We start from the raw sequence: 11,819 nt of genomic DNA, 5'->3' as shown, positions 1-11,819 counted from the left end.
ACAATGGAAGTTATATGTTGGTCACAAGATAGTTTAAGAAGTTTTACTGTAATAGAATGACGTTTAATCGAGAAATACACCTTACCAGATGCGAGAAAGGGGGACCTAAAAGAAAATTACAAACCCAAAATCCGGGAAGGTGAATCCGTTCTTAGTTTTGCAACTCGCATTTTTTGAGACTGTGATTCGTTTGCTACACTGAGTGGCAATCTCCCAGCAGGTGATAAAAAAGCCATTGCCCATAAACATATCCACAGGTTAGTAAACACATATTTATGTGGTTATTTGTTTGATGACAATTGCTCATTAGCAAACGTAGTGATAAGGATACTTAACATTCTAGACAGTTTGTCAGAAGAAAAATTGACTGAGAATAACTACCCCGGTTCCGAAAAGGTGGCAGCCATGAGAGGCAATCAAAAACCCCCAAAGCGGGAGTGGGGAGAGTGCAGTCAGCAGGTGAGAAGAGTCTTCAGATATTGGCAGTGTGGGGGAGAGGGGCACTAACGATGGGAGTGCCCCCTAAAAGATCCCCCACTGTTACACTTGTAAGGCCTACGGTCATCTATCTCGAGAGTGCCCAGCAAAAACAACGAGTGCAGTTGGGCTGTGGTACACGTACACCACACCCCGCCCAACATCAGAGGAGAAGGATACAGAGGAATGGGGAGACGAGGGAGATCGATGCAGTGAGAGTGACGACGGTAGACGTGGTAGAGGAGGCACTGGGACCTCCATCGGTACCCGCGACCTCATCCCCGCAGCACTAGGGAGCAGCGGCATAGCAAGCGAGGTCATTGGCCCATGCCCCATATATCATAACAGCCGGCTAGGAATGTTAGCAATTAAATTGACATACCAGATAAATCCATTCAAGCACTGATCGACACAGGAGCCAGCGTTTCACTGATTGAAAAAAGATTCTCCTCAAACCCACTACAGTCAGCAGCATTCATCCTCCTCGACATGGCAGGAGGATATAAACTACGTGTAAGCCATACAACGATCGTCAATTTTAAGGTGGGATCTGTGAAGTTTACACATTGTTTTTTCTCTTGCCCACTATAGGAATCCCAGGAATGGAGGCTATATTAGGAATTGATCTCATCAGTAGTAAGTGAATTTGCATTTTTGGGGAAAAAGATACAATAACAGTAAAGGCAGAAGGGTGCATTTAGCGGATAGAAAGTCATGAGAGATTAAGTGCTTGTGCAGGCACAGAGAGATGATTAAGTAAGGTAATAGCTGTACCTGAAAGAGGAGAAGTTGTTGTTGTTGTTTGAACAGACATAATTTCTTTTTTTTTTTGACTTGTTTTAAATAAACTTGATGATAACAATGTGTTCTTGTGTTGGTGCTTAATGAATACATAAATTGTTGTGGTAATTTTGCTGAGTGTAGCAATAGGTATGACATGCTGCTGAGTTAATCTAAAAACAATCAGAGGTTAAATAGGTCAGGTGAGATCCGTCAGGTGGATGGTGTATTATTCATGTATTCATATGATTTCTGGTTGCTGGGGTCGGTGCAGTTCCCGAAGGGCAAGTGGCTGTAGGATTATATCTCAGCCTTGAGGAAAGGCAGTGTTAGAGAATGTGTAGATGTGAATACCTTATACTTAAAGTTATACGAGAAGGGTGGGAAGATGAAAGATTTTCTCGGGAAAACGGCTAGTGGCCACCGATTGATAGTTGCAGGAGCAAGTGTAGTAGTGATTTTTAAAACAAATGGCGAAACTATGGTGGTGATTTGTACTGTGAAATTGTGCCATAACCCAGACAAGTAAAATCGAGGGATGAAGGAATATCTATTCCTCCCCCCATTCCAAAGTCCCGTATTGCCCGCAACCAGAGGGAGGTTATTGATGAGGTTGTGTAATACCGATGCCAGTCAATATGATTTTAATTTCACTTTGGATAATCTGTTTTTTAGTTGCAGAGGTCATAAGAAATGAGTGAAAAAACTTTATATTACATTGTGTACATTTTTACCTTCAATATTTCTTTTTTTTGTTTATTTATTTATTTATTTATTTTTGTGTGTGTGTGTGTGTGAGATGTGTTATTTTGGGGGATGATTTTTATGGATATATTGTATGTTGCATTTCTGTTTAGTACATGCCATACCTATTCTGGGTCGAAGTGTCCTCCCTATATCGTAGACCAGTAAGGGCGAGTGCCACCTCCTCCCAGAGTGAGGAGCTTGGTGGGGAATAATGTCCTAATTTTTTTATACAAAATATGTGTTCTGTGTGGTGAGTTGAACGAGCTATTTGGGAGTACTTTGGGTGTTGTGGATTAGAGGGCGCGATCACTGAACTCTGTTATATGTGGCGTGTCCTTAGAATCCTAATGTGACGGTATATTTCCACCACCGTGGAAAATTCCACAAAATCTAACAATTCAGCATGTTGAGAGAGCAATATTGCATCTTTCTTGTGAGAGTTAGTCAGTATCAATTGAGCGGTCAGTAGACAAGGTACACACCTGAGAGTATCGGCTGTTCACACTGTATTCACGAACCTTTTTGTAATAAAGTGAAAAAACCCATGTTCCGATAACCTCATTATCCATTGACATGGAAAATATATATATATATATATATATATATATATATATATATATATATATATATATATATATATATATATATATATATATATGTATATATATATATATATATATATATATATATATATGTATATATATATATATATATATATATATATATATATATATATATATATATATATATATATATATACATATATATATATATATATATATATATATATATATATATATATATATATATATATATATATATATATATATATATATATGAATGAGACTTTTGGAAAATGATTTTGCTAAAAGCCTGTCACTCAATATTCGAAGAACACTGTTTTCATCTCATTCTCAAGTGAATCTAATAATCGTTTTTTTATAATATTATTATGAAGAAACAGTTATGTTTGGATATTTCATAATCATTATTGTTATTATTTATAGCCAATCTGCAACCTTAATAGGAAAGGCAAAATAGTACAAAGCCAGGGTCTGAATTTGGAAAGACTTTGTAGAAGCAATGGATAAATTGTTAATGAGAAATAAAGACGACTATAGTGTATATTAATATCCGTAACACTGTTGATTGGAAAAAGCATTTTACATAAAATATGAAATGAGATCTAAGTTAAAATGTTAAATAAAAAGGCGGGCCTCTCTCTCTCTCTCTCTCTCTCTCTCTCTCTCTCTCTCTCTCTCTCTCTCTCTCTCTATCTCTCTCTCTCTCTCTCCACAAAAGGAAGGCCTAAGGCACCTTGTTTTGGTTTCTTTTCGAGAAAGTAGTAAAAGTTATTTTCCGACAAAAGATTAATGTCCTTTTTATGCTGACGGGCGTTGTTGAATTTGCCATTATTCTTTTTTTATTAAAAAAATATTTTATAGGGAAATTTGACTACCTCACTCTTCGTCGACTCTGTGACGAAGGGTAACAAAAACTACCCATGCAGTCCAAGAGAATTCTCATGCACGCTTCGCTAACCCGTTTTGCGATTTCTTTCTTGTAATTTTTTTTAAAGAATTAGTGTATCCCTTTGTTCATTGCAGTATGCTTCTTACGATAATCTCATAGTCTTTTTTTTTTTCTTGTTATTCTTTTTGTGCTACTAAAGATTAGAAGACACTGTATAACTATGGTTGCAGCTCTTGTAGGACAAGAACAGTCTTAAATCAAACCATTGTTCTCTAGTCTTGGTTAGTGCCATAGCCTTTGTGTCATGGTCTTGCACTCTCTTGGGTTAAAGTTTTATTGCTCAGGGGTACACTCAGGTACACTATTCCATCTGTTTCTATATATTAATTTCTCACTAGGCTTTTTTCCCTGTTAGAACCATTTGGTTTATATCATCCTTCTTTTACAACTAGCTTAGCTAATAATAATAATAATAATAATAATAATAATAATAATAATAATAATAATAATAATAATAATAATAATAATAATAATAATAATAATAATAATAATAATGTTCTCTCTTTCATATTACATCTAGACTTGTAAAGAGTACTGATTTTCTGTTTCATTGATCACTGCGTTAAAAGAAACATATAGATATATTTCATAAACGTTCTCAAAACTCATTCGATTTTCCATGATCGTAGTTTTCAATTTCCCGCCAGGTCGTATCACAAGATCGCGTTTTCTGGAAATCCTTAACTTTCACCATTTTTCAACCTGAGATTTCACGAACTTACCAATATTGTTGCACCGTTTATTGAAAATCCGTAGAAGTCCTGCTGTTACAAGTATGTCATACAAACAATGACAATATTTTTTTTCCACCAATGTCAATTCCCAAAAGTAGACAATATGCTGGAGACGAACGCATTCGATGTGCTGACAATGTTTCATTCAAAGAAGCGCAGTATCCCAATGGACTCTACAGCGAAGTTCGAATGATAAATGCCAGCACACTTGGTCCTACCAGATAGAAATTGATAGGAGAGGGATAGCGAGGTGTCCGTTTATCTATCTAGGAACAATAGATTTGCACTTTGGGTACAATATCTCCTCAGGCCATTTTGTTATGGAGATAAACTTCAATTCAATGTGGACCATGTTACGGGAATTTTTATTTATGTTTTTGTTGTTACTTAGTTTTCAAGATTATTCCTATGCTTACCATTCATTATGTTTATAGTAATGTAGGTAATTTAGTAGCGAATGTGACTTTAAAAGGAATGATAATAATAACAATAATAATAATAATTATAATAATAATAATAATAATAATAGTGATAATGATGATACTATTATTATTATTATTATCATTATTATTATTATTATTATTGTAGTTTATGTTTATAGTGTACGCTACCCGTCATGATGGTAGCTCCTCTCACAATTGTATGACTACTCCCTCTCCCGTCACCCGATAGGCGGTGAGAAGACGAGTTGTGTCTTGCCGCTGAGTGTGACTGCAAAGATTTAGACGGTATTATCGTGCAAGGCGGTATATCATAGCAATCCATATTTGTAAGCGGTTTTTTAAGCGATGAGCCACTTGGTGGAGTAACGAGAACTATGGGTGTGGAGGAAATGCCACCTTAAATCTCTATGAAGTCACCAGCAGCCGGGTGATATATTAGATTTAAGGTGATGGAAAGATATCTTTTGGGTTTTACTCCTGATTCCTGGCGGAAGATCTTATTGGAATTACTATGAACCAGCAGAGGTCACTTGCCTTAGATACATAGACACTGTGCATCACAAGAACTGGCAATCCTTTGATGAATCCAACCGGTGAATTCTCTATGGAGTCCAGGTCGCAGGGGGTTACTAGAAATCTCCCAGTTTATAAATGCTAAAGAAAAATTGAAAATTAGTAATTGGAGAGTTAGACACCTGAATCAGATTTTGAAGTTACATCAAGTGGAGAATGAATTTATAAAATATTTTTTTAATATCTTGGCCTTAACTGAAACACGTCATAAGGGGACTGGTAAAGAAATCTTATACTCAAACAATATATATATATATATATATATATATATATATATATATATATATATATATATATATATGTATATATATATATATATATATATATATATATATATATATATATATATATATATATATATATATATATATATATATATATATATATAGCTGTGACGTCATTCACCCCACTATTCAAGAACTCTACCTGATTCACGCAGTGCCCAAGTAAAGCTTTGATTTCATTGTAGCTTTGATTCTTTGCTTGTATTCACTTCTGATATTTCCCTTCATCCCTTGTTATTTTATTGCCCATCCTACTATTACCCCGAGATATATGTAGCTTCTTCATCTATGTCTTTGATGATATTATTATTATTATTATTATTATTATTATTATTATTATTATTATTATTATTATTATTATTATTACTGTTGTTAACCATGATTTGCTAGCGTCATAGGCACATAATCTCTTTATTTAATTTTATGTTTATTCCTAGCAATGGACACTGAGTTTTTTTTTTTTTTTTTTTTTTTTTTTTTACAAAATATGTGAATCATATGTTTCCACTCTTTACCCTTAATAACGTCAGCATCGACAAATGCAAAAGGTGAAACTGAGACGTAATAACTAAATTTAAATGATCTTAATTACAAAGAAAATGCATTTACATTTAGAATTGGAGAATATCAAGCAGCTTTAATTCGAATTTTTAAGACATTTTTTTTCCCAAAAGGGCGAAGGTAAGAACAGAATGCGAGTGACTCCAGTGATTTGATTATCCTGATAATAGTTTTATGTAATCTCATATATTTTTCTAATAAGAGCATATAAACGTTTAAAGCATCATGAAGCCTAAGATAGAAAGCTTTAAACTACCTGTATATGAAAGAACAAACTATTGATATTTGTTTTCTTTTAATGAAGGACAATTGTATTGGGAAAATTAAATTGTTCATGCATAAGCGAGTAAGAGCCTCTTGAAATATTGGCCACTTATTTTCTTAAATGTTGGAGTAACTGTATATTACAGAAGCCGTGGCCTAATTAGTAATGATTAATATAATCTTTGAAAGCAGACAAGAGAATTGTGGGTCTAAGATATTCGTTAAATGTTAACATCAAGTTAGGTGTTACTGTTATCGTTATTTCCAATGGACATGCAGATCTCACTTAATCATTTTAATGTCTAGAGGTTATCACTTAGTATGTCACTGTGTTACTGCTATTCACAATAGACAAAAATTGCCTTCATTATAAGGTAATTTAATTAATAAAGACATTAAATCTTTTATCATCTTCAGTACTTCCGGTGAAGGCGAAAGTCAGGAAAAAATGAAAGTTGGGTAATCAGAAATCTTAATTAGTTTTGATGAACAGTTACAAGGTTTGATACACGAAGGACGTTAGCGATTTCTAAACGCGGGTAGTAGACGAATGAAATGTTCGCTGAAATGCTGATTAAATTATTACAAGGTTCCGGCGAGAAAAGGAGAGAAAGGATGATTTTGTCGGATGTTAAAGGTCATTCAAGGATGAAAGGACAGGGCAATGCCCTAAAATATGATTGTAATTAGGTCAACATCAACATCAGGATCTCATCATTGATAATGTTTCTTTAATTTTGTATGACTTTTAAAATTTTAGGTGTGATTATCGACAGTGTCTTCTTCAATTGCATAAAAAGTTGGGTTATTGAGAAGGTCCTTTAAGATTTTCGGTGATCATTCTATTCCTGAGAAGTGTTCTAATTCTTTTATTCTACCTTGTTTCAAGTAATATTTTCCTGGCTGGTCTTCAGCTGCTGATTCTCATCTTAATGTGTTGGACAAAAACTTACTGTTTATTAAATTTCCTATTCCTGATCTAGATATTAATCTTTGGTACCGTCATTCAATTAATTCATTATGCATGTTGCACAAGATTTTTCATAATTCTGACCAACTTTTACCTTTCAGATCTTTCTGGACAGTTCCATCCTGTTCTTAACACTAGGCATGCAGTTAATTATAATACTCAGGCTTTCTCCACCTTCTTCGACTAAAGCTTTTCCCGCTAAGCAGGGTTGCTATTTCTAGAGAGCCGTTCACAGTTCTTTTATCTCCTTCTCCTCCATATCTGCTGTTACACACTCCATCCACCTGCTCTTTGGTCTCCCCCTCCTCCTCCTACCTGGCAAATCCATATCCAGCATCCTCCTCCCAACATACTCCTGGTCTCTCCTCATTACGTGCCCAAACCAGTGTAGTCTCGTTTCTTGGATTTTCTTTGACACCTCTGTAACCTTTGTTGTTCCCCTTACCAAGTCATTCCTAACCTTATCCAGTCTCGTGATCCCAGCCATCCATCTTAGCATTATCATCTATGCAACATTCATTTTCTTCTCAAAGATCTTTTTCATGGGCCAGGTCTCTTCACCATACTTCCCTTTAACGTTAAGTTTATCCTTCGATCACACAACACTCCCGTCATTCTTTTCCAATTATTCCATCCAGCTCGAACTCTACTGTTCACTTCCGTTTAGAGTTCTGCTGTTTCCTCCACATATGACCCTAGGTACTGCAACACATACTCTATTTTTGTTCTGCTGATCTTTAGCCCTCTGCTCTCCAATTCCTCTCTCCATCTCTCCAGCTTCCCCTCCAATCCTTCTCTGGTTTCATCACACAGAACTATATCATCTGCAAACAGCATGGTCCATGGTGACTGTTCTCTCACTCTTTCAGTAATTACATCCATTACTATATTAAACAATTAGGGGCTTAATGATGACCCCTGGTGTAACACAACTCCCACTTCAAACGTCTTTGTAAAACCAACACTCGTTCTTATTTGTGTGCCTGCTCCTTCATACATATCTCTACTCAGTCTAACATATTTCTCTGGTGTTACACTCTCTCTCAAACATGGCCATATCTCCTGCCGTGGAACTCTATCATAAGCCTTCTCTAAGTCAATAAATACTATATGTAATTCCTTTTGGCCTTCTCTATATTTTTCCATCAACTGCTGTAGTGCAAACATTGCATCCATCATGCTTCTGCCTGGCATAAATCCTAACTGCTCTTCCCCAATCTTGGTCTCTATAATCCTTTCCCAAAGCTTCATATTATGTGGGAGGAGTTTGATTGCTCTATAATTATTACAATTTTATACATCCCCCTTTTCTTTAATTATGGGTATTAAAAAACTATTCCTCCACATTCTGGGCATCTTTTCTTTCTAGAGTATCTTTTTCATCAGATCCCACAGCATATCCACTCCAAATTCCCCCAAGCATTTCCAGACTTCCACTGGGATCTCATCAGGTCCCGTAGCTATTCTCTTTTTCATCTTACTGAAGGCAACCTTAATTTCTTCTCTATCTATATCTCTTACCATTCCTAAATTTGGATTTCCATCTGCAATTATAGATCTCGGATTTCCTTCATTTAGCAATCTTTCAAAATATTGCTTCCACCCTCCTTTTATAATACTTGAGCTACACATATCCACTCCATCCTCCTTCTTTGTCTGCTTAATGTGGGTAATATCTTTGGTCGCTTTATTTCTTCCTTTAGCAGTCTTGAAAATCTTCTTTTGACCCTCCTTTGTGTCCAAATCTTCATATACATTATGCAATTCTTGCTGTTTTGACTGCACCACCGCCACTTTTGTTTCTTTCTTTGCTAGTCTACTTCTCTCCTTATCTTCTTCAGTACCTGTTTCATCATACCTTTTCTTTGCATTTATCTTTATCTTTATTTCTTCTTGTCCATAATTACCCCACCACCAAGTTTCTTTGTCTTTTGGCCCTTTTCCTGTTGACAGCCCTAAAACCTCTCTGCCAACTCTTTTCAAAATATTGTTGTTCCGTTCCCACCACTCTTCTACATCTTCATAATCCTAGGTGCCAAGCTCGACTAAAAATCCTCTCTATGAATGTATCCCTACATTCTGGTACTTTCAGCTTCCACCATGTTATCTTTGGAATCATCTCTTGCCTACCTCTTATTGTTCTCTTCCTATCCCAATCTACTGTCAAGAGTCTATGCTGGGGAGTTACAGCTTCTCCTGGGAATATTTTACAGTTTCTTATCTCTTCTAGATGTACCCTTCTACCTAATACAAAATCATTTGGGATTCATACCCACCACTTTTATACGTTGTAGGATAATTTTGGCTGTTTTTTAAAGAAAGTGTTGAGTACTCCCATATCAAACGATACAGTAAAGTCCATAACCCTTTCACCATCTTGACTCCGATCGCCCAAAGCCCATCCTCCATTTATTCTTTCCAGTCCCTGGCTAGTTTTCCCTACATGGCCATTTAGGTCTCCTCCTATCATTAAGAGTTCTTCATTTGGTATGTTAATCATTTCCTTATCCAGCTATCTCCCAAATCGTCTATTTCCTCTTCTGGACAACCTGTCTGAGGTGCATGCACACTTATAACATTTAGTGTTTCTCCATCCCATTCTAGTTTCATACGCATTATTCTATCAATTAGTCTTTTCACCTACAAAACACAACTCTTGAACTTTCCAGTCAGTATGATTCCAGCTCCATTCCTTACTCGCTCTGTGCATCCACTATAAAAAAAGTTTATACCCTGATCTAATCTCTTTGGCTTTATTTCTCTTCCATCTTGTCTCCTGCACACACAAAATCTGTACTTTCCTCCTCTCCACGAGGCTCAATACTACACAGTATTTTATAAATTTTATTCCAGCTGTGACGAAGTTGTGGAATGGTCTTCCTAAACGGGAAGTTCAATCAGTAGAACTTTATAAGTTCAAACTTTCAGCAAATGTTTACCTGTTGAACAGACTGATATAAGTTTTTATAGTTCATATATGACATGTCTGTGTTATATGGCTTTCCATACTTTCTGTAATATACGTTGTTTCGTATGAAAATAAAGACCACTTCTGGTCACCTCATCTTGGAACTACGTGCCTTGTTATTTCCTCGATATTATAATTTTGGCTACATGAGATAATACATAACAAGTCAAACCGAACACACCACATGATGTCAGGTGTGGGGTCCGTGAACCTTATTGCCTGAAGAGAAACAACGGAGATGTCAAATTCATGTCGCAATTAGAAGAAAATATCGCATTGCGCAACGCCGTTCAAGAATCCAATATGGGGACGCTCGTGACAGGCACTGCCCAAGACGACCGCCAATCATCTAGAACACAGTAAATGCAGCGCAACCAAAGACATTTCGAGGTATTGTATGTGCCATTAATCGCTTTAGGTCCTCAACGCCCACTCATTTGTGTATATATTCACGAGCATTTATCCAGTGATTGATGGTTGTCTTCTTCCACCTTGACAGGAACTCATGGAAGTCAAATATTCCTCTTAACCATCATTCAGATGTGAAATTGATGAGGACATTGTGTTGTACCATTATGTAAATCATTCTAGGGTGATGTGCTGGTAACCTCTCCCCTATATCAATATGCACACCTAGTACTCGAACAGTGAGGGTGGCAAAGGAACAAGTCATTGCACTGCCTTCTTTATTTATTTATCTTTTTTTTTTTTGTATGTGAGTATATTTGTCATGAGTGTCATGAACTGAGGATCTTGTGCACTAATATATAAACACACACAATTCTTATGTTACATTTGTATGATGTGTTAACAATACATACTTGGTCTTACATTTCTATGTGACACACGCACTAGTACATTTATTTTTGTTGCATGTATTACATTTCCTTACTCTATCACTATAACTAAACATGACGGAGCTAATTGGCATTCCCATTCCTACTATAGTGGAATGCACCAAACCTGCCGGAGGCATTACGGAAATTCCGGCATACATGCGAGTCCCTTTTCGATGGGCCTCTCCAAGAGAAGGATGAAAAGGTGAAGGTGCAATACTTGATGCTATGGGCTGGAGAAACACGGCGCGATATTTGGGATGGATGGGCCCTTATGGCAGAAGACAAAGAGAAACTCAAACCATACTGGGATGGTTTTTAGGCGTATGCGCAGCCCAAATCAAGTTTCCGGGGTGGCTCGTTTCAAGCTACGGGCCCTAAAACAGGAGACCACGCAAGCTGTCGACATGTTCATGACAAGAGCCAGGGTCATTGTGGCAGAGTGTGAATACACAAATAAAGAAGAACAACTACTTGATACGCTTATTGCAGGAGTCTGCAGCTCGGATATTCAAAGGAAATTGATTGCTAAGGACGCAACACTGACCCTAGGAGAGGAAATAAAAATCGCCAGAGCGTATGAAGGCACGCGGAAACAACTATCCGATATTGAACGCCAGAGGCCAATACATGCTATCACAAAAACACA

General features: G+C 36.4%; 1 protein-coding gene across 1 annotated transcript; it reads right to left on the bottom strand.

The window, feature by feature from the left end:
* Positions 1-8,731: 8,731 nt before the first annotated feature.
* Positions 8,732-9,836, bottom strand: LOC137622554 (uncharacterized). Its single transcript, XM_068353157.1, has 2 exons — positions 9,654-9,836; positions 8,732-9,394 (listed from the first exon to the last, which is right to left on the bottom strand). The coding sequence occupies exons 1-2, from the start codon at positions 9,834-9,836 to the stop codon at positions 8,732-8,734; spliced, it is 846 nt and encodes a 281-aa protein (XP_068209258.1).
* Positions 9,837-11,819: the final 1,983 nt, after the last annotated feature.

The sequence above is a fragment of the Palaemon carinicauda genome, chromosome 29 (assembly GCF_036898095.1).
Source record: "Palaemon carinicauda isolate YSFRI2023 chromosome 29, ASM3689809v2, whole genome shotgun sequence".
Taxonomy (NCBI): Eukaryota; Metazoa; Arthropoda; class Malacostraca; order Decapoda; family Palaemonidae; genus Palaemon; species Palaemon carinicauda.
This window is presented reverse-complemented; position numbering and strand designations above follow the sequence as displayed.

Coding starts and splice junctions, on each gene's coding strand:
- LOC137622554 (XM_068353157.1), bottom strand. CDS start 9,836: ATGATAGGAGGAGACCTAAATGGCCATGTAGGGAAAACTAGCCAGGGA. Junction 9,395..9,653: donor AGCCAAAATTATCCTACAAC/GTATAAAAGTGG, acceptor CTTGGCACCTAG/GATTATGAAGATGTAGAAGA.